Consider the following 23,526-nt stretch of genomic DNA (forward strand, 5'->3'; position numbering starts at 1 on the left):
ACACAAGGCAAATATCATGATCGTGCTTCAGCTAGAGCCAGTACTTGACCCCAGCACTCCCCTCTGCTGCCAGCTGCTATTTCATTCAAAGGCTGCACCACACTTGAGAGGAAAAGACAAGGTTTGGAAATCGACATCCACGATGTCCACCAGAATCACTGCAGCCTCTTTCCAGCCACAACAGTAACAACTGTATGTTACAGTGGCAGCACCGTGCCCATTTCAAAACTTTTCAAAATGAAATAAATATGAATGGGGGTATAAGAAGAAATAATTCAGAAGCAAAAATTGTAAACTTTCACAGTTGTAGTGTGATTAAAAAAAAAAACAAAAAAAAACAAAAAAAAAACAACACAAGAAAAAACAACTTTAAATTTAGCAGTCTGAAGATTTCTTCTTATAATCCCTGAAATTTCCTATGACAATTCCACTGTAGAGATTTCCCTTCAGTGAGGGCTAACCAGCTCTCCTTACAAGGCTGTTATTTGTTTATTCTAAGATAAGGCCACATTGACTAAATTCCCAGTTTTGGCAAAGATTTTTCTTAAATTCTTTTTTCGTAATACACTTCGTTATGAAAATAAAAATCCTCATCAAATTCCAAACTCCCACATAAATCCTAGCCTCCCTTGACCAAGCAGCACACCAGCCTATCTACCTTCAAACACCAGTACCAATCAAAGCAAAGTTACTACTTGTGAGGGAAGAGCTGATGATGTTGGCCTTGTGTTTGCTAAAAATCCAGAGTAAAATCAGTCAACAGCGATGCATTCTGTCTTTTGAAAAGGAAACTGCACAAGTTTCATGGCAGCTATACCAGTAAAGAACATACCCAACCATAAGAGTATTAACCCTTAAAATTATGTCCTATATTATTAATAGCACCATTCACTATTTGAGGACCCTGAATGTTAAGTGTTACACATGCCCTTTTCTTCTCCTTATCTTCTCATAAGGAACACAAGTAATTTTTTACTTTCAAAATTTGACTCCCATTCTCTTTCAGCTTCTTTTGTGGTTTTGACAGGTATGTGCCAAAAGATAAAATCTCCCTCATCTTCCAAGTACATTCAAACACTATTAACTAGTTACAAAATTCCCACAGATGAACAGATAGGCACTTAAAATCCACTTAAGGGGTACAGATTGAAGTAAACCTCTAAGAAGGCACTTAAGGAGACTCAGGTTAAAGTGAATCTCATACTGTGTTTACCAACTTACCACTGTCCCTTTGTCATAAAGTCCAGAACACATATCGCACGGGAAACTAAATCTTAGCACAGCTCTCCCAGTGGCATGACACTCTCAAATGACTTTGTCAAACTTTTTTTTTTTTCCAAGAATCAGGTTTTGTATTCTTCATATCTACCTTTGTACCTTTTGCTCAGATTAGGAGAAAGAAACCCAAGGAATAACGCAGTTCATTGACATAACTATAAAAATGTTAACATTCACAGTTATTTTGGTCTTAATATTTTTCAAATGTATACATTCAATTATATGGTGTTGTTATTCGTTTTCCTAACCACAAGTGCTGGGCAAATTGTACAACAATTGACTGACATTCAAGTAATCCCACCCTGAGAAAATCTGTTACTCTGAAGCTCCCACTCTAATGTACCAAATAAATAGCAAGAGGCTGTACTGCGGCGACAGGGTTTGGCAGATTGTTTTAGCTCATCAATTTCACCACAGCTTTACTCAGGGTAAGCAGACATGTTAAAAAATTGCTTACCCCAGATAAGTGCTAGATGTCTCACTTAAAACCACGAGCAAAGAACCCGTGGGGATTCCAAGGAGATCTCTTTACATCTCCTCACATTGATAAAGAGTTTTCCAGATTAAAACCACAAATAAAATTTGATGCCCACAAGGTTACGTGAACTACAGCATCTGAATTCAGATCAGTACTGAAGGAACAATTAAGTAAAAGGTTTTCACTACCAAGTCTGATTTGTGGAGAAGGTTAACAGAACTGGTGGGTGAATGGATAGTGGGGAAGCATGCCAAAAGGGATGACATGTCAACACGCTCTTCTTGTCAGATTAAGAGCTTGTTCTCTTGTAACAAATACTGTGTCCTAGGACAATCTGCCCAACCTTTGCAATGCATGGAGTTAGTCAGTGCTGGTACTAGAGATTTCTAGTCTTCTCTGCACAGAGCTGGCATTTCTGGTCTGGTTGCCTTCACTTTTTTTCCATGCACCAGGATCTCCAAGACTTCCAGGAGTTTTGAAGAACGCCTCGTGACGTGCAGGACGAACGCTCTTGGGAGTGACAGGAGTTGATGAAGGCTATTTGTGAAACAGAACCAAGGTAATTCAGTAGTTTTTTTAAATCAAAGTCTACATGCAAGCATGCCTACAAGCTCTCTTCGGTTTGCAAGAAGCCCAGCATCCTGTGCTACTACAGGGAGCCATGTCACACAATACATTCAGGAGCTCCACATGAAAAGCTCTGGGCTATCTGCCAGTACGTCACTGCTGGGAAACTGAAAACCTTTATCTCATTTCCAACTTAAGTATATTCACCACTAGTTTGTACTCTTTCATTCTTATGCCAGTCTTGTCCTCTAGCTCAAAAGGATCTTTCCCCTCCTTAATATTTCAGTCAATTCTGTTATTTGCTAACAACAAAACAGATCTAAAATTAGTCTACTAAACCCAGGCGTCTTCTGCTACTCTAATGCTGGTATCTAAGTGCTACTCTAATGCTGGTATCTGTAAACAGGTTGACTCTATTACAGCCTTTTTGTAAAGCTTGAACAAAATTAACATAAAGTAACATTCATAAAGCTTCCATTTGTCTCTTTTTTAGATGGTAGGAAAACACATCACAGACTAAAAAAATGTAAGCTGAAGCAGTGCCAAAATATCACTGTGAATAGTTGTGCACAGCTAACATAGTGTGACACGACTATTTTATCTCATTAGTTGTACTTCAGATTAATGAGTCCTTCATTTGTGAATTTCTCATTTATATATTAAAAAAATCCCCTACTATGGTAAATTCTCAAAAATATTTGTTGATCTTTAAGAAAGATCAAGTGGATATCACTCAGTTCTGTCAGATGTTGCCACTAAGCTTCCTTTACTTAGTGAGCAGAGATTAGAATGGGGGTGAGGAGGTAACCCAGAACACTACCACCTGTTCTGGACATTTGATTCTGTAATGATGACAAACAATCCTCCCATCTTCCTACTGTGTTTCTGCAGTTCCTGAATGATACACTTAGAATGCTAGAATCAAACAGGGAAGAAACAAAAAAAAAAAAAACCCAAAAAAAACAACCCAAAGCACTCAGATCTCTGGGAAAACAAGCCCAAAAAACCCTCATTTTTCTTCCTCTGTTCACGTCAGACTTCTAAGATCTTAAAATTCTTGTAAGAATTGGAAACTCACCACTTTACCACGCAGCATGAGACACCTTACACTGGGCCATATGTTTATACAAAGACTGTCCCAAGCCCTCCCACCATGACAGATGGACATGTGAATTATGTGGATGACACCACCTCCCAGCCTGCCAACTTGCTGCTCTGGCGCCCAGGCACCAACCTGCAGCACAAGCTGCCTTCAGTCCCACTGAGTTGGAACTGCATTTTCACTGTCATTCAGTCACCTTTGATGCTTACCTGCTGCAGTTTCAGAAGGGTGACTGGATGCCCCACACACACAGGGGAATCCAGTTTAACAGCACTGCAGGATCTCGCGAGCACAGGTCTCGGATGTGCAGCAGGGTGAGCAGTTTGCTGGGGATCCACTGATGGTGAAGGTGAGGCATTTGGAGTAACCACTGCTGTGGTGCCTATGAAAACAGGCGCTGTCGATGCCAGGCCAGGCATGCTGATATTCATGGAGGCAGCAGCTGAGGAGCCATTGGGAACTGGAGAGAGACGGCTGGGAATTGCAGGTGAACAGACGAGAGGAAAGGAAGCCAAGGCTGCTGATGGCACCATGACACAGGGGACACTCAGAGAAGGTAACTGGCTTGCAGCCAGCCCGATGGCACCGGGAGCTTGGTTTGCAGAGAACAGGAAATTAAAACTGCTTAGTCCTAAACAAATGAGAAAAACAGCAAGGCATTAATACAGCTGACAAACTGGAATTAAGCTAACATAACTTCATATAGAATAGGAGGGACAAGAAAGAAGGAGAGATAGGCTGGCCAGGAAGAAACAAAACTGTTGCTGTTAAGCCAGGCCCTTTTTTCCTACATACCCCCATGTCCCCCCCTGCTGCCTGTTCATTTTCTCTACATCTGTTCACTTCATTCATACTAAGCACCAACTGCACCTTCCTACGTTCTGCTTCTAACTTGAGTAACAAGCAACAGCTTAGCTAAACAAACTCTTTACGTTAACAAGAACCCCATTCTCTGCTATGTCAAAGTATATACACTGTGTTTTAGCAAGAAAAAATACAATTAGAAAACATCTAGATATACCCCAAAGATGCTCATTTTCCTTAAAACTGCTGAAATATCATTTTGAAAAAGAAGCTGGTTCCCACTTTGTTTGACCTTTCAAAATTCCAAGATCAACATTTTCCAACCAAGCATCTCTATTCTACAAGTTGCTCCAGAAAAGTGAAAGTCCACAGGCCCCATTCTATGCCACAAGGGAATCAAATATTAAAGCAGTAGTCTTGAAAAATCTCATGTGTGCTGCTCCCAAAAATTAGTCTTTGTCACTGTGCAAGCACAGATGCAAACAAGGATGGAACATGAAATCCTATTGTATTCGCAGATGCTTCCTCCCTTACTGCTGTGTCCATGGACGCTCCCAGCAAACAATTCTGTTTTTGTAGCACGATCCCATTGAGGCATAAGACAAGGAAGTGCAAAGCTTGCAGATGACTGAGTTCACCCTTAGGGAAATGCTGCTGCACTATTCCAGCCACCTTACTGACAAATCTAGACTTCCAGCTACCCTCAGTTTTGAATGTCAGACTTTGCTGCATGTGTCTTACTTTGCTGCATGTAATTCGAGCATGCAAAATGCATGCTATTTATTTCTAGTAACATTTAAGTGCCTAAAAAACCCAAAAGCCTCCATTTTCAGAGAAGCAACAATTCATATGGAAGTTAGAGTTATTAAACTACTACAGAGAGCTGCTGACACTTCTTGTGCCAACTACAGACTTCCTGACCTATCTGTAGGTCTCCCTCTTTGAATGCCTCAGTGAACAAATGGAAAGGTTTGAGTGCCTCTAGATCTCACATCTGCCCTTACCAGCAGCAGGCTGAACATAAAGATACTGCGGTACAAAAGGCTGATTGGTGTTTTCTTTAGAGATGTGATCTTTTCCTGGAGAAGGTTCATCAGGGTCTTTATTCTGAGACCATTTTTCTTGCTCCTGAGAATCCAAAGGCTTGGTAGACTTTTTGTCTGCAGTCTCTGGAGCAGCAGGACTTGAGAGGTCAAGATGAAAAGCTTCTAGATGCACAGCAGATGCACAGCCACTTCCTGGAGCAGTGTCTGCCTTAGGCGACTCAACAGGCTTCTAAGCAAAAACAAGAGAGGTAATGAGGAGTCCAAACTGAAGAACGGTATGATGCTCAGACACCTTCCTCATCTAGAGAATAAAACATGTATCTGTTTTAAATTTATATTCAAACATTGGTACAGGGCCTGACCTCTATTTTCAGTAGTAAAGAGAGCTGAGAAATAGATGCACTTTACTTTCACCATTATCTGCTCTCTCACTAATCTGCTGTGGGCAATACTGAGTGTATAACCAGTGTATACTGAGTCTGGAGATTAGGGAGAAAGTACAAATCATACTTTCTGTGGCTCAGTGGAGTAAGCAATCCTGCTGCTGTCTGGGAAAGCCTATGTAAAGAATGGAGAATGAGAAATAATAGTCACATTGATTTCTTCCCCCCCCCAGCAGCTTGTTCTGTTAAAGACAATGATTCCAAAGGACAGCTGATCATCACTTCGCAATGCAAAGCAATCACAGTCTGTTTTCTGCTAATACTGCAAAATCATCTCCTAGTTAATGTCTATACTTCCTGACACAGCAGCCACATAATTGTATCAAGATGCTAATTTGTACCCATAACAAGAGAGATATTTCTAATAACACTATACTGGGAAAAAGTTCTCTGTGCCAATAGGAAGCTTAACTGATAAAGAAATTCATTTCTTTACCTTGGGTACTACAAGTGAGATAGGGACATCACTCTGTTCGACAGTCTGCTTTTTAGCAGCTGGTTCTTCATCATCAGTAGGAGCAGAGGGTGATGTGCACCTGTGGGAGCTGCGTTTGTGGCAATTAGCTGGAGGTACAGCACCCTGAGCTTCCGGGGGCAAGGCCTTCTCCTCTGTGCTCCCACTCTCCCTTGAGAGATTCTCTTGAAGACCACCGCACAGCATAAAAAAGGATGATGAGGGGAAACACAGGAAGGGTTGGCTGGGGAGTAAGGGAGGTTTTCCATTCTCTGTCTTGGAGGCTGCTGCACTGGAAGCATGCAGAGCTTGGCTGCTGACCCCTTTTGGCAGCAACAGGCTTGGCATATCTGCCTGGACCACAGGGAAAACTGCCTGAGATAAAGGGTTAGCACAAAAATCAGAGTCCCCGGGAACTGGAAGAAGGGAGAGAGGTGAGGTTACACTTGGGTTCCTTGCTGCATTGAGTACTGCTTCTGTGGCACAACCTTTGCTCCTAAAGACAAAAAATAAACAAAACACTTAGTACAAAAGTAAACCTGTGTTTATCCTTACAAGCTACTACATGCCATTCTTGGGCATAAACATGGAAAATTCATGAAAAAACTCCACTTATTTTACACAGTTTACCAGGAGGGTCACTTTTTATTATATCAAATTATAGGGAAACAGACTCATCAATTGTTTGGCAGAATAATAATGCTTTCAGCTGCACTTGACTGGAGTAGAAAAGGCCATAGGGAGCTACGCCTGGCATCCAGACATGAATTCAAATCGGGATAGATATAGAGAAGACCCACTAATATGACAAGAGAGGTTTTCCATGGAATTGTGATTTGCTCAGCCTAAATAACATGAAAAAGGAGGCAGTAAAGCCCTGTATGAACACACCTGAGATAAAGAACTACTAATGAAGCAAAGGGACACAGTGGAACAAACATAGATACATACATGTTGGCTGTGTATAAGCTCAAGTAGTTAAACAGAAGAAAACTTTTAATTAACACAGCAGTAAAATTAGATTGTGATTTGACAGCATAGTAAGGGGAGCAAATAAACAAAGGAGTTTGAGGTGCAAAAGCTTATATCCTTGATTGGTTCTACATTAAGGCTTTCTGCATGTTAAAATGATTCTCCTGAAAAACTACCAAACAAACAAACAAAAACACCAAACATACAAGCAATACTGAGTTTCACATGGCAAACACCAAGCTGAAACAAGACCAGTGTTTTTAAACACCATCTTACCTAGTATCTTCCTCTATCTTCTGCCTGCAGACAGATGCTAGATTTATCGTTTTTGAGCAATATTCATCTGAATTCACAATGCAAGCTGAAAAAACAAAGGAACATTCAGTTAATAAGAGGCAGGTTTACTAAGTGTATTTTGATGCTGGCCATATGAAATACTGGCTGTGGTGTTTCTTCCCTGGCACATTTTTATAATGTCTACTGATCACCTAAAGCCAGAACCTGCAAGATACTTAGAACTCTCAGTCCCACTCAGGAGGTGCTTGAAAACATCATTTCCTGTAACAGGGACCTGTGAAAGGCCCTGTAACTGGGGCTCATATTTAAGAGCTATCTGTTAGAGTGTTACAATATAGTGGAATTTACTAAGAACCATAAATTAAAGCAATCATTTGAGTCGAAATAATTCTTCTATATCTATACCACACTTTAACAGAAGAAGCCACACTATAGTTGCAATTGACGAAGACCATAAACATTTACCAGAAAACAAGCTGCTGATTCAAGGCAGTGTTGCCCAAACCCAGCTCATTTAATTTTAGACACATGCCTGGAAGATCCACAATACGAGTGGAAATACTGGCATCTATCTAAGATAATTCACATATATTCACATATATTTTATTAGGCTGTTTCACTTGGTCAACTGCCTTAATGAGTGGGCTTAGATTTGGGCTGATTCAGTAGCACACGAACAAATACACTTCCTCAGAAGTTACCTTGTCTTTCTCGATTTGGGCTGTTGGGCTCAGAGCTGACTTTCCTTTTGGTGCCTTCACAGGGCTGTGCACTGTTAAATGAAGCATGACGTGTGAACCTCTGTTTTCCAGTAGCACAGATCTGATATGGGGCACGGGCTCCTCTTCGTGCCTCTGCTGGAGGACCAGATGTTGGGCAGTGCCCTCTTGGCTCACCTGAAGGAATACAGTTTTGTACAAGTCATTCAAAGAACACAGCTCATTATTTAGACTTTTGCCATGTAACTAAAATTGGCCAAAGGAGAAGAGGTAACCTCTATGCCATCCCAAGCCCCACAGCACTAAGTATATCATAGTTGAGTAAGCGTGGGTAAACAAGACAATGGCTTTCTTCTTTTCAGTTCCATGGTAGCTGCAAGAAGCAGCTACATTCCAGCATGTATGGCCAGCAAGAAAAAGGGGACACACTGAGGTACCATTAAGTTTATAACCAAGTATGCTTTACTTTTATCTGCTCATAGCACCAGCCTGACACATAGAAAATACAGTAGCACAAGGCCTTCCTTCACACTTGCTTCTAGACAAGAATCAGCAGCTTACAAGAGCTCGGGTCAATCCTCTCTGTTACAAACCTCTTCATGGGGAAATACAAGGCAAGCTCCCTTACCAAGAAAACAACTAATTACCAAGTTATGATAGAAATACTGAGGTGTTGTAATCCCTAAGACTCACAGAACCACATTTGGAGATGTAGGCATAATCTTCTATTGTTCTACAATTCATCTAGTTAATTATCATTAGATAAGCTTGTTGAAGGCAAATTTTGAGCTGGTAAGTGGTCGATAACCACACAATGGTTAATGAATGTCAAGTCATTCTTCACATGCAGAAAACAACCTTTTATAATCTGGAAACAAATGTCAAAAGAAAAGTGGAGAGAGCTACACAATTTACCAGTCTTGCCAGGGAAGTCCACAGGCCCAATCCATTTGAAAGCTGGCTTGCGGCCTCGTTCCTCTGTGACATGAACTTTCTTTATCAAGCATAGGCTGGTAAGAACATTGGCGATATCATACAGCCTTCGTACCTTTGCTAAGAGGAAAGAACAAAAATAGTCAAGACAGTCACATTTGCAATGCATACAGTATGTATTTATGTAGTTATTTCATTCCAGAGTATCATCACAGATTTCACAGGTGGAACAAGTAAAATCAAACTGGGATGGACTCTAGAAACCCCTCTAAAGGCTGCCATGCCAGTTCCCACTTCCACCTGCTTGTCATCACTCATTTTATTTTAGCTGAGCATCCAGCCTACCTCGTTTTGATGGCAATGATTTAGGGAGTGATTACATCATTGGATGACCAGAAAAGGCAGCAACTTCAATAAAGGGAAAAAGCAACACATAGAATAAAGAAACTTGTGAATGTGCACAGTTGATTGTATATTTACAATCTCAAAAACGAAACACTCCTAGAAAAAAATCTCTGAGACTCCAATAAATAACATTTCTGAGCTGGATACAGTACACATATCCACTGCTCACCTAAAATTCTTTCATTTCTCCTGGCATCTGAAATAGCATTTTAAGACTGAATTAGTGATACATCATTTTGAAAATGCAAAATGCTTTGCTAATGCTGTTTTTGTCAAGTTATCTGAGAGATCTAAGTACCAAACTCCACTAACTGGAAACAAAACTATGCTATCTAGCAGTGAAAGACTTCTGGGGTGAAAAGGAGAAGTAACAAACTTCTGCAGAGAAAACACAAACGCCATTCAATTCAACACATTTCATCTCAGTAAGTCTTGAAACACGTCATTCAGAAAGGAAGAGGAAATAAGGTATAAAGAATTAAACCCAGAAACCCAATTTTCCCATATTGTGAAGCTAAAACTTTAAGATGATTATTAAATTGATGCTTCTCACTCCAAGGTCTATTTAGAGAAACTACTGTTTCCAGTCAATAGAACCCAAACCATATTTTGGCAAAAGATTCCTGACCTGTTCTTGCTGTTACCTACTGGTGTCAATCCAAACATGCCCCTTTTCCTTACTCACTATCTGATCTGTCTCTCAACAGCCAGCTTACTTTTAAACTTGCTGTAGTCCACCGTATCCTGGTTTTCTTCTATTAATATCTTCGCTGCGATGTCCAGAGTGACTATCTTGGTCTTGGAGACAAGGAACAGCATGACAAACTTTTGGCTCATAATCCGCAAGGACTTGTCCTTTCTGCTGTTTGCAGATGCTGTGTTACAAATAACACCCAAGCCTCTTAGCATATGTCATCCATCACAGCCAGAAAACTAATAAGTAGGTTTCTCACACATAAAAGGAGTAAAGTATTTTCTTGTCGGGAAGCAGAAATCTTTTGAAAGGCAGAAAATAACTGAATAATGCAGACAGAAGCCTCTCTTCAAAAGACAATACAAATTAAAGCTTACAGAAATAGCCTTTATAAAGACAGATTCCAAAGCTAATTCTCCACTGTATTACACAGTTCTGTGCAATTATCATTTCAATGCACTTCAGAACTTAAGCACTACGCGTTCTAAGGGGAACGTGTAAATACTGGACAAATGGAATATGGCACCCTCTGTCAAAATAATACACTTATTGCCAGGTATGGGTGGGGAAAAAAGGACTGGTGCATCTTGCAGAGGTTCCTGCCAGCCCAACGAGAAAAGGGAAATCTGTCCTGACACCAGTGCTAGGGGTAGGACAGGAGGATGAATTCCGTCACCTACACAGTGAAGTCAGCACCCTTTTGTAAAAAGTAACTTTTTACCATTTAATTTAGAAGCATAGCAAGGGAAAAGGTCACACAGTAAGCAGGAGAAAGAGACCTATATCTGTATGTCACATCGAAGCACTAGTTATCTTACCGGATGTGCAATCTGGTTCTGCAAAGTCAAGTAATGCTCTGTCTTGTGAGTCTGCCACTGCTTCCTTTTTCTGCTCTCCAGATTTGTACTCTGTGTCCTGTTCCTTGTACTGGGAGGTCACTAGCTCTCCATACTGCAGCTCCCCTGCTTCCTGAAGCGTTTTCAGAGTCTGACTTAGGTTGTGCCGCCCGTGCCAACAGTACTGGTTCTTGGCCACACGGCTAACCAAGTGCAACGACTCCAGCACATTCACTATATCATAAATCCGTCTCCTCCCGACTCCTGTTTTAAGAGGGGAAAATGAAAGAGACATTGATGCTTGTTTTAACATGCTCTTCATCAGAAGCTGAACAAAGAACCGGCTGTTCTCGACACTGAGTATTCACAAAGCATCTTTCACTTGTTCTCCTGCACATATTACATTAGACCCACCCAAATGTGCAAAATCAAAACCTATGCATGACTGTGGTATGATGCTTTCTGTCTGTTCAGCAGATACAAACCAACCATAGCTTCATCTTGAACCACTGACACTTAGATGAACTAGCTGCAGATTGTCCAGCTTCACTCAGACTTAACTATACTGTCCTAAGGTTTGCAGAGCACTTTGGCCCTTCTTTTCAGAGTGTTCTTTTCAGGAGTTTAGGCATGGACCTGCCTAAAAGCATGTGTGTCAGGAAGGGCAGGAAAGGGTCTGAGCCCAGCACTGACACAGGGTAGATATAAAATCTTACACCTGCAGTGGAAACAAGTCCTCGGCAAAAACCAGGTTTGCACCATTGGGAAATCTACAAAGTAACACCCATTAGAGTTCAGCAAAGCTGGGGACTGTATATGAAAAGGCACTTGCTATCCCAGGTACTGCCCTCCAGTGCTGTTTGAAGCATGGTGGTAGGTATGACACAGAGTACAATACACTATGGGCAGCAGGTGCACCTGAAATCCCATAACTGTTAGCATTAGCTGAGCAGAACACATGCTAGCCAAAGGCAAAGGTTTTCAAAGACTTCTCTGCAGAAGGCAAGGCCTTGATGCATCTGTTTACCCATCTGCATGATATGGATAACACAACTTCAAATGGATATTAAAACAAACAATTCATTAATATTTCCAAGAGTACAGGCATCTTGGAGTGAAAGATACTCCAGATAAGAGTTTGATAAGAGATAAAATTTTGGTGCCCGCCATACACCAGAAGCAAAATTTCTTGTCTTGAGGAAGGTGAGGTAACACCACTCCCAACATGAGTAAAGCACTACTCCTGTGCAGCTACACAAAGTTAGAAAATCAGAGTTATGGGCAAATATACAAAGGAATATCATATACAAAGGAATATCTGCCACATTTAGAAGAATAATTCCTTTAAGTAGTAATTTATTTCACTGTTTACTTGATCTGAGTTCTCTCTTATTTCCACTTCCCATTACAAAGGTACCAAAATGGACTTTTTTACTAGAGTCTCAGAGAACACTGCTCAAGGATCTTCCTACCATTCACAAAGGATTTTCCTGTCCCCTTTCCTTTCAAAACAGATGCATTTCATTCTTGCTACCTCTTTTCTGTTAAACAGCCACATTCTAAACTGAGGTAATTTATTTAAAGATGACTTTGTACAGTCCTTCCTATTTAAGAGACAACCTCTCCAACAGAACTGCATCCTTTCATTACTGGTGTGATTTGAGTCCTCTCTCCCAAGTTCTATTACCTTTCTCAGAAATTTCATTAATTTTTACTTAAGACCAAACCTGAAAACAAGACCCAGAAAACAGACTATTTGATGCAGTCTCACTACCTCAGTACAACACACTTCCTCACTCTACTTTTGCAGGTCTCCTGGCAACCTGTCCTCACCAGCCAATATTTAAAGCTAAGATAACTTTGACAAACAATGGATGGTATGTCAGGTATGTACTTAAGTTATGAAGTATCGATTCCCCAATTAATTTCCTACACCTACTTGTTTGCAACTGTAAGGCTGCCCTGTGTGATCATTCACCCCATTTTTGCAGGTATACTTACCAAGAATTGAAGCCACTTCATCCAAAGAAATTGTAGTTTTTTCTGTTGACAATGGATAACTTGGATAGCGAGCTAGAAACTTCCGGCACAAGAGTCCTAAGCTTTTCTGTTTTCTGCTGGGCCTTTGCTTTTCAAATTCATCAACCGTGCCATCATCTACCATATCATACTGTTAAAATACAAACATTAAGCCTTTAGTGCAGGTGTTCAGAAATAAGGCATAGTCAAGGAAGGTATATTTCAGACGACAGCAATAGTCAGACTTTCTAATGTGAGCTTCCTGCAAGAGCAAAGCACTTGGGTGACACACATCTGCTTGCATGCTCTTTAATCCAACACACAAGACCTGTAATGAAAAACTCTTACCTGCAAGTTCATGCAATAATGTTGTGCATAAACAAAACATAAGAAACTCTAAACTAGCAGATAAGAACTTAGAAGGAACAATTCTGTTTAAGAGAGGAAGAGAAATATTTTCTTTAACACCTCTGGATCTAATAAATCCATAAAAGATGAACAAACCATCAAACAGCTCCTGCGAAACCACTTTCAGGAGATATTACTGCCCTTCACAGCAGTTAACTTAAAGGAACTGGGCCGGCTGGCGTGGGGAAGAAGGGCAAATATGATACCAAGAGGCTATAAAAGGCACTACCCAGCTTTAAACTTAGTTACGCTGTTAGTTTAAGGGAACTTTGTAGGCTGGTGTGAACTGGCAGCTTTTCTTCTAATACAGTTTGGAAAATAGCTTCAGGAGAACTTAAATGTGATGGTTTCACTGCTGTAAGCTCTACTTCTTCCACTGTCCTCAGAGATCAATTCATCTTCAGGTTCCTGAGTGGTCCCAAGTCAGTCACTGGTAAGAGAGCTACCTTCAGTCTTTGAAATTCACACTGGTCAAGTAGTGCTGCACTCGCAACTGCCCTTGGAAATGTTTTGAAATACTGTGATTTCCTACAGAAGAGCCAAGGACTAATGCTCAGTTAAAAGAAGGTCTCAGCTGTGACTAAACATATTCTGAGTCTTACCTGTAACGAGTCAGGTATGTCATTCTGCTCACTGTTTTCTATAGGCCTGAAGAGCTCTTTCTTCTTTTCCCTGTCCCTCATATCAGGGCTAGCAGCACTAATGAGCATCTTCAGGTTAGCAGTGGGGGTCCAAGGGTCAGCCTGAGGTCTGTCAATGAGCTTAACAGGTGTCATTGGGTTTCTGTCCGGGGTGCAGCCCTTCTGCTTTGATAAGTCAACTGGATCGTTCTTAATGGGAGTCTTTGGGGCCATCCTGGATCGATCGAGTATGTTTTCCTATTAAAAAAGGAAAGACAACAGTTCGACAATCAATTTCATTTGCTCTTACAAAGGTAATCTCAGGTGAGTCATGCCTTGGCACTCACCACTGTATTTAGTGCAGTTCTTCTGCATTCACTAGAAGCAGTGAAATATTCTATGCGATAGTATACAAGACACAACCCTGAATTACAGAAACTGAGGTCAAGCAGTCAAACTTGGCCTATGCTTTTAAGTTCCATTATTACAAGACAGCATTGCCCATGAACATAAATAACCAGATTGGATTGAAAGAATGCATTGGTCACATTACACTTGAAACGAAAATACGAGGTTCTGCTTGAAAAGTCTCCAATGAAAAGCCATGCTGGGAACGCAGCTTGGGCTTTCAGGAACATAACACTGAAATGAACTTCACATGCAAGGGGATCAAGCTTTACATCCATTCTATCCGCTGCTCAGAACTACAAAGAACTCAATAACCGCATTCCTTGACCACAGCTGGGAGCTGCCAGAAGGAAAAGTCTAAGGTGTAAGCTGATTTTCATCGTTCCTTGAATGAAGCGAAGCTCAATTCCCTCCAGTCTCTAGCTGCAACCCAACCTTCTCTCATCTTCAGGTCTCATTGGAGGGCCAGACTCCTTATCTCTGCCCTTACTGTGAGAACCCCCACTGCTGACCAATAACTAGCTGAAAGGAATTCATTCCAGAAAGCACCAGTGGCACGGAGAGACCAGCTTCTGAGCTACAGAAGACAGTGTTTCACTGCAGCCTGTGGATGCAAGCAGGTCACAAAGGCTGAAGGAATGAGGAAGACAGAAGGTCACACTGTTGTCTTTGCAGGATGCATCAGGTGGCACAGAGAAGGAACTTTTTTTTGCCCTGAGAGAACAGCCTGTTCTCAGGCAATCCAGTTACCACTCAGTTTTACTTAGCCTCCCACAAACAGGATACTATGGGAGTTTTTTTTGGTTGTTGCTATTATTTCTCACTGATTTCTAGATTGACTGCACACACCTTGAATGGAATGCGAGAAAAAATAGCAGATGGCTTCTGGATAGCTTGCTGGAATTGGGACTCAAGAAAGCCCTCAAAACCACATAAACTGCTCTTAGACAACAAATCAGGATGGCAGCTGCTTGCTGTTTGCTTTGGTTGTGGCTTTTTTGGTGCTCACAAACACAGCAATTTGCCTTCTTCAGATCTACATTTCCGCTTAATTGTTTTTCAAAATGAGTTGAATTTTAAAAGCTCATTTAGATTGGATATAATTTTTATTTATTTATTTATTTATTTACTATAAGGGTGGGGAAGCACACTGCAAAAAGGTCGCCCAGAGAGGTGGCAGAAGCCCCATCCCTGGAGGAAACACTCAAGGCCAGGTTGGATGGGGCTCTGAACAATGTGATGTGTCCCAGTTCACTGCAGGGGAGTTGGACTAGATGGCCTTTAACGGTCTCTTCCAACTCAAAGGATTAAATGATTCTAATAACTTGTTCAAGTTATATTTTGCTGTTTATCAGGAACAGTTCAGCTATCACTAGCAAGGTGACTCCAAATACCACTTCATGAAGTCCAAGCCAGCCAGAAAACACAACTAAAGCTGGCTTTTACCAGGAGCAGCTCTGCAACATTCAGTGTGAGGATCAATCTGGCCCATCAAAAGCACTGCGTTCTGAGCAACGATACGGAATATTTGTGCGTACATTTATCTATGAATATCCCACAATGAGATAATAAGTATCTCCTTTCCCAATTAACAGCAGCCAGCTGTAACTGTGACAAATAGGGGTGAATTTAGAGGCGACAGTGCTTCTTGGACTACATACTTACATAGAGCTGGCACTCGGTATGTTCTTGCAAGTTCCCATCTGGCAACAAATCAACACTTTGCAGCAGAGGAAGTCCCTTTCCCCTCATGTTTCTGCTCACCATGGCTGGTGCCAGCGGGACTGCAGTGAGGGCCACTGGAGAACCCGCGGTTCCCCTACCTCAAACGTGGGTCCTTGTGCAGATATTGCAAAGGAGTAGCGGCAGCATTACTTCGAGATGCACACATCCATTCCGCTATCAGCCTCCCACACCCTGACGTGTGGAATGTCACAACTGCCCGTTGAGGTGAGCAGCCAGACTGATGAAAGCCCAGGTTCACCTTGATCCAAGGAGAGATGGCTCAGAGCGCAAGAGGGCTGCAGGTTAACCCGGGATGCACACAGGAGCGGGCACGTCTGCGAAGGAGCATGAGCATAACGCGGCCCCCAGAGCGCCGGCCGGCCCTGGCAGGGGGCAGCGGCCCAGGCCCGGCTCGGAGTCGCCGAGGGACACACCGCCGCACGGAGCGCTCCGTCCCGCGGCCCCGGGGGAGGACGGCGGTCCCGCTCCTGTCGAGCAGCACGACCCGCTCCGTTACCGCGGCACGCCCGCAGGCGATCGGCATACCGGGACCGGCGGCGCGGGCAAAGCCCCAGACGAGCGTCGAACTCCGTATCGAGGCAGAGCCGGGACCCCTCCCGGGGAGCAGCGCCGCAGTGCCGCCCCCACCCGCTGACAGCGCCCCGGGCAGGTGAGCGCCGCGCCCCGCGGGACACGCGTAGGGCCGCACCGCACCTCACTCACCTTCTGCGCCGCCTCCGCCTCGGCGCGGCCTCGGCGGCTCGGCCGGACGGCCGCCAGGTCCCGCAGACTCAGGACGTTCGCCTCCATCTGCACAGAGAGAAGGCGCCTTCACGCCGGCCCTTAAGGGCAGCCCGCCCCGCCGGAGGGGGTTGGACGGGCGCGGGGCCGAGCGCGGCAGGAGGGCGCCCGGTGCCGGCGCGGCCTCACCTCAGCAGCGGCTGGGGCAGGGCCGGGGCCGTACCGCCCGCCCGCCCGCCGCTCCCGCCAGGCGCCGCAGTCCCCGCGCTGGCGCCCTCAGCCATCGCTTGCGCGATCCGGCCAATCACGCGCGGCCTGCCGGGGAGCGCCGGCCGCGCCGCCGGCCAATCAGAACGCGGACGAGCGGCGCGCGGCAGCGCGGGACGAGGATCCCGCCCGCGCGGGGCCGCTTCGCTCCTTTTTTCTTCGCGCGGGCGCCGGCGGCCCTCCCCTCCCCTCCCCCCGGCTCCTCCGCCCGAACGGCCGCGGGCGGCGCGGGGCAGCGGGAAGGCGCGCGCGGAGTTGGATCTGTGCTACAGTGGCCGGACGGGCACAAAGCTGGGGGAAAAGTGAAGTGAAGAGTACCCCAGTGACAGCTCTCTGCTCAGAGGAGCGGGAGATTCCTTCCCGAGCGATACTCAATGTGCGGTGCAATTCAGCTATCTTTTTAAGCCGAGTTTGGGCTGAAGATAACTTTTCCTGTGCTGGCGGCAGCGCTTGCTGCATCGCTGCTGCCCTGCTCTGTTGCGGGGGGGGGGGGGAACGGTCCTTCACCGAGCGCCCGGGACTCAGGATTGAGTACCACAGAAAGAAGACTTCGGAGATAACGTATAAAATGTGTAACGATTCGTATTTGTTACTTCGCGAGGAAGCTTTTCTAATAGGGTAACAGGTAAACATCGAGCCTCTGGCACCAGCTTTAATTTTAAACCGCTCTCTGCCATTAGAGCGACGTGCGGTGTTGTGATGCACGCATTACCTGCATCCGTCGCCCTGGGTTGGCTGTGCCCCCAGCGCCCCAGCTCGGCGCAGGGTGGGACGGCCGCTGGTGGGGGTGGGCACAGGGAGATCCTCACCAGTCACCGGTAGGGGAAAGACATATTGATAGGTGGGGCGGGGGAATTTGATTTATTACCGATTAATAAATAACAGAGCTGGGCAGCGAGAACTAAAAGCAAAATCTAACCATGTTCCCCCCACTGCTGTTTGCTTCCAGGTTTGTATGAGTGGTACCTGGATTAATGCATGTATTTTTCTATTTAATGTGAATATAATTGAAAAGCAAATATTCCTATCAATTTCATTCACTTTGTTTCTAGACATGAAAATACAGTACTCTGTGCAGAGCATTGGAGCAGGTGCTCACAGAAGTAGGGGAGCCTCCCTGCCTGGTAATATTGAGGAGATGTGTGGATGTGGCTCCGAGGGACCTGGTTTAGTGACTGGAATGGGTAGGTCAGACTGATGGTTGGACCTGATGATCTTGAAGGTCTTTTTGAGCCCAAGTGTTTCTATGAGCTCCAGATGCCTTGCTTCAAGAATTTCCATTACCTTGTTCAGGTGTAGCCTTGCTGGAGGTCACGGTTGCCATTCACAGGAGGCAAACAGCTCTGCCCAGTGGGCAGTGCACCAGGGCATTCAGCTGGCCTGGGAAATCCCTCTGAAAGCTGAGTGACTGGTGAGGCTATGCCTCGATGCTGTTAGGAGTTGGAACTCAAGTAACCTGCCAAAGGTCGCATAAGGAAGCAGGTAGCTCACTGAATCACATCTCTTTAATCAGGCTTGCACCTGAAAATCACTTCCAGCTGGTGTTGTTAGAGTGCTGACTTTCACAAAGGTAGCGTTACACCTCCAGCGATTACTGGATGGTGAAATTAAATTGTTATTAATGATCAGCTCTTTGTACAATTACAATTTCATTACTCTGCTCTGAATGAGATATAGTTTGTTTAATGTCCCGTAGCATAAACCTTCTTTGCTAGGGTTACAGATAGATGACTTTTCAGCAGAAAGATGCAAACAAAGAATCAGTGTTTAATTGTTTAACTAAGAATGTTTAATGTAATAATTATTAAAACAATTACTAAAGTATTACATAGTGAAACTAGAAAGCCATAGGGATTGTTGGCAGAAAGCTTGTCTTCCAGGGTAGACCATAACATCTTTACCCTGGACAACCCTCAATCTAAAAGATAAGAAGTTTGGGATATATACTGGGATATATGGCTTCCATGTCATAGACACAGAGTACATTTTTTCTCTGCCTTGACAGGTTACCTTTAGTAAAAGTGCCTTAGTACCTCTGCTTAACTTGTTTAGATTCAACCTGAGATAAATCAGAAGCTCGTAGTGTAAGATGCTATTTAGGCATGAGACCATACCTCCCACTGATTCAACTTAAATTCTGGAATTGTTTCTGCTGTGGAATATCAATGAAGTACACAACCATACAGCCATTTCTACCTAACATTCACAGAAAAAGCCTTGCTGTTCCATAAGACTGTCAGTAGTTTAACAGAAAGAAGGATGCACTCTGCTGCAAATATTCAAAACTGCTCTCTAGTGATCGTTTGCTACTATTTCATTGTATAAGATATCTCAACAGCACTAGTTTCCTCCATGGACCTACCACCTGAAAGTTTGGCTTGTTGAATTAGCAGTGAAAGAGACTGCCAAGTCTCTTCTTACAGATGAATGGTTTTCCTCCTGATTTCAGTCCAAAACCAGGACAGCTGTCCTCCCTCAATCACTTTAAAATTTCTCTTGAGACCAAATGTGGAAAACATGGGTTTTTGTTTTAACATGGCTGTTACCTGAAAATGATGGATGTAAATGCTATAACAGAAGTCTCAGTATCACCCCAGCAGTGTGATTCTGTAAGAACATTTGCAGTCAGTGGTGAACTCTATCCACAAAGCATCTTCTGATGGAGGAACAAAATCAAGAGATGGATGAGCAAGAAGAAAAACAAAATCCTGTACTTCTTAGCTTTCTAGTGCAGCAGTCCAGGCAAAGACTGCCATGCACACTCCTAGCTCATTTCATTACCCTGCCCAGTGTGCTTTGATCTTGTATGGTTGTCCCCAGATTATAAATCCTGAGGGACCATTAGATCATCTGATCTGACCTCTTGTGTGTTGCAGGCTATTAAATTTCGTTCATTACCCTTGTATTGATCTAAAGGTCTTTTGCCTGGCTACAGCTTGTGTTCCAGTGATGCCTGTGGTATTGATCTGAAGACAACAAAAGACTGTGAATTCATCATTTCCACTCTTATTAGTTTTAATAGGGAGAATGGGATAATATTTATTTTTTTCCCCTTACTTCTAATTTTATTTTGTCTTATTTCAGTTTCAAGCCATTACGTTCCTGTTGGGATTTTTGATGCTAAACTGCAGTACGTTTCAAGCACTCCTTTTTTCCTATGTGAATGTTGGAACCATAAGTCAGTAACAAACTCAGAACGACAGCCTTTGTTTCTCTCTAAAAGCCATTTTCTGATGCTCTCAAACGAATTGTTTTTTTTAATATCAGATTCTCCATTTTTCCTGCACATGTTTTTAAAATACAGATATCTCAGCTTTCTACTGTATTAAAAAATCATTGCCCACTCCTAATCTACACTCTTTAGAAAACTGTATGCAAGAAGGTTCTCCTTCACCAGAAGAAAATACGAAACTTTATAGAGGTTTGTAATTTTATTTGGGAGTCCTTAATTTTTCACAAAGCAAATTATCGGATGAAATGTATGTATCAATCAAAGTATACACTTTCATTTCTTCAGCTACCATCCTTCCATGAAGATCTCAGTTTTGATAGATTTAGCACTTCAGTTAAGATGATAAAAAGGCTGCTCTGCTCCTTGCTTCCAATGCAGATACTGCACTATCCCTACTTATACAGCACTGCAGCCAGAGCTCATTAATAATTGATTGTCACCTATGGGCTTTAGATCTTTCACAGTCGCTGCTCTGTAGCCCCACAGCTATTCAGGGGACCTGCATTGCCCCTTCCTAGATGAATAAGGGAGTACGAATGTTTTCTGTTTGCAAATTGCTCTTCTCAAGCTACCCATATTCCTCTATGACAACTCTTCTCATCTGCGACTTTTATCAGTTTTTATTTTTTGTCTGCAAATTTTGCACCTGCTGGGAAGACAGCAGATATGGCTCTTTTTTTGCAGTATATCTTCGATGCTTATTGCTTTGGCAAGTTACCACGTGTCACTGAAACTCTCACCAGATTCTCATGTAGTAAGGAGAACTACTGCTCCCTCATATTCCATGTGTGCTGTGTTTATGTGGCCTATCTGGTGCCAGTGCCTGAAGGTACGGCTACAAAAATATAAAGAAAATTTCTTCTTAATAAGCAAAACTGGGGAAAAGCTCTTCTGTTTACAGGACTGAGGAAGCTCTTAGGTATTTGTAAGGAATTGATCAGATTTAAATTTGAAGTGAAAGGGCACCTTAGACAGACTTCAGCCTCCAAGAATAGATAGTTATTGTGAAAAAGGCCTCCACATTGTGACCACCACATCCCAGAAAATGAATCTGCTGGGGAAGAAGCACAGTAGGTTCTGCAACTGAATGGTTCCCATCAGCTAGGAAGGAAGTAGGCCGGGGCCTAGGCTGGGCCACTGCCCCCCCCCAGCAGCTGTATTTACTGGCAGTATCTAGCTTGAGACTGGTACATACAGACAACAGGAGAAAACAGGGACAAAGCTGAACCCCTCAACCTAGGTATCTGGAAGTGTTTATCTGTTTAAGATGGAGCCTGGTGCAACTGTCTTTGGAGCAACTGAACTTCTGGGTATGTCTTGAACCAGAAAGCGTATGCCACGCAGACAGCCCAGTGGCAATGTGTTATGTTGTCTGAAGGTTTACATTTCAGAAGTGCTTTTCTTGGCTCTTGAGCTCAAGCTGCTGTCATCTGACCCTGCACCCAGGCTTATAAACCTTATTATAGTGAAGAACAGCTTCTTATCATGAACATACTTTTAGCCTCTTTCCTTCCATTGTAAGTGGAATATTGGTCTGAGCTACCATTGCTTCTGTCATTTTTTTTTCTTCCTTGCCCTAACCCTTTCTTTTTGCCCCGAGCTTTCTTGTGCTTACCCTATATCCTACTACGCAAAGGAGTATTCCACCTGATTTTCAATTTCAATTTCAGTCCTTGCAGTCTGAGCAGAGACAGCGCTGTGCTTCTGTAGGTCACTAACTGCAATCTGGCAAAGCAGCAGTATTTACTAGCTGGACTGCTTCCACCAAAGCATTGCTTCCAGGCTGTGGTATGGAACAATACAGGTGCGCTCATGCAGTGCAGTCCCTGGAATAATAAACTAGTGCTGGGCTGGTTCTGCACAGAGCCCTATGAAGTGTCTCTACTTGCAGCGAGGTCAGGCTGTAATCCAGATAAATTGCCAATATGTAACTGAGCAGAGGTGACAATATATCTGAAGTCTCCTATGACTGCATTTTTGAAAATAGTGACACTGAAAGAAAGCAACAGTTCAGCATTGCATTTGATAGACAGCTGGAGCTTATTTGACCTGGAAAGGGAGGAGGACATTTAGCACCTTACAGGAGCAAGCCCTCTTGGTATTTGTGAGGATTTAGTATTATACTTACAGTGCACTTGAAGGAAAATGGAAGCCAACTGAAACTTATGGTTGGCACATCAAGGCTGTGATTTAATGAAATTTGTTCCATGATATGAAAGAAGGCTCTTGGAAGTGGAATGAATTGAAATACCTATGTGTAATGGTCCTGTCAGGGCTAGAGAACAGAATAACATTGTTATGATATAAGTTGCATGGGCTATATTTATATTACAAAATCTCTCTTAAAAATTGCTTTCAGTGCTCTTCAATTTCTCTGATATTTGTAAGCCAAGAGTAATATTTTCCTCTTTCTCTGATGTATGAATGTGGATGATTTGAAAGAGGTCAGCTAATGCCATAGAATAATACCAGAACCCTACCCCAATGGGCTTTAAAATGCCACCATAGAGTAAAGCTGTGAGTTTCTTTTAAATAAAAGCCAAGTAACATTTGTCTGTTGTTCAAGACGTGCCCTACAATCCTCACAAATCAACTGAGGAACTGCTAAGAGCTTGGTGTAGTTTTAGGCATGACTTTCTGCAACAGCTCTCAATCACAGTGGAAGTGATTGAATGTAGTCCTAATTTACAAACTCAGAAAGACTGCCTACCCTCTAGACAGTTCCTTTTGTGTTTCCCTTTTTGCATTTCATGCTTGTATACACTACAGGGAAATCCACAGGAAAATCTCCTTTCTCATCAACCAGTCACATTTTCAAGTGAATCAATTTTTCACTTTTTTTGTTCGTTAACTTAAGCCTGTTGTGTTTAAGCCTGATGTAGTCTTTTGGAAACAGATGGAGAGTAAGACTTTCTCATAGAGCATTTGGAATGTATTTTGAGCCACGCTTTACTAGAAAGATTCTCAAATTCAGTTGCAGAATCACAGAATGGCTTGAGTTGGAAGGCACCTGGAAGACCTTCCAGTTTCACCCCCTGCTATGGGCAGGGACCCTTCCCACCAGCTCAGGTGGCCCAG

The 23,526-nt window shown here is 43.1% G+C and overlaps 1 protein-coding gene across 1 annotated transcript; it reads right to left on the reverse strand.

The window, feature by feature from the left end:
• Window positions 1-363: 363 nt before the first annotated feature.
• Window positions 364-17,018, reverse strand: E2F7 (E2F transcription factor 7). The gene is made up of 12 exons (XM_042815786.1): window positions 16,932-17,018; window positions 14,058-14,333; window positions 13,030-13,198; window positions 11,011-11,292; window positions 10,215-10,373; window positions 9,076-9,213; window positions 8,143-8,337; window positions 7,421-7,505; window positions 6,155-6,668; window positions 5,234-5,504; window positions 3,635-4,056; window positions 364-2,293 (listed from the first exon to the last, which is right to left on the reverse strand). Exons 1-12 carry the CDS (start codon window positions 17,016-17,018, stop codon window positions 2,117-2,119), a joined length of 2,775 nt encoding a protein of 924 aa, XP_042671720.1. The 3' UTR covers window positions 364-2,116.
• Between the last annotated feature and the right edge of the window lie 6,508 nt (window positions 17,019-23,526).

This window comes from Centrocercus urophasianus, unplaced genomic scaffold (assembly GCF_019232065.1).
Source record: "Centrocercus urophasianus isolate 14NV4802_14NV808 unplaced genomic scaffold, USGS_Curo_1.0 seq_15, whole genome shotgun sequence".
NCBI classification, from domain to species: Eukaryota; Metazoa; Chordata; class Aves; order Galliformes; family Phasianidae; genus Centrocercus; species Centrocercus urophasianus.

Bases quoted from the DNA above. Each gene is read 5' to 3' on its own strand.
- E2F7 (XM_042815786.1), bottom strand. From the start codon at position 17,018: ATGGAGGCGAACGTCCTGAGTCTGCGGGACCTGGCGGCCGTCCGGCCG. The intron at 13,199-14,057 runs GTAAGACTCAGA...GTATTTTAACAG, and splicing joins ACATACCTGACTCGTTACAG to TATGATATGGTAGATGATGG. The intron at 11,293-13,029 runs GTAAGTATACCT...CTCTTAAAACAG, and splicing joins TGAAGTGGCTTCAATTCTTG to GAGTCGGGAGGAGACGGATT.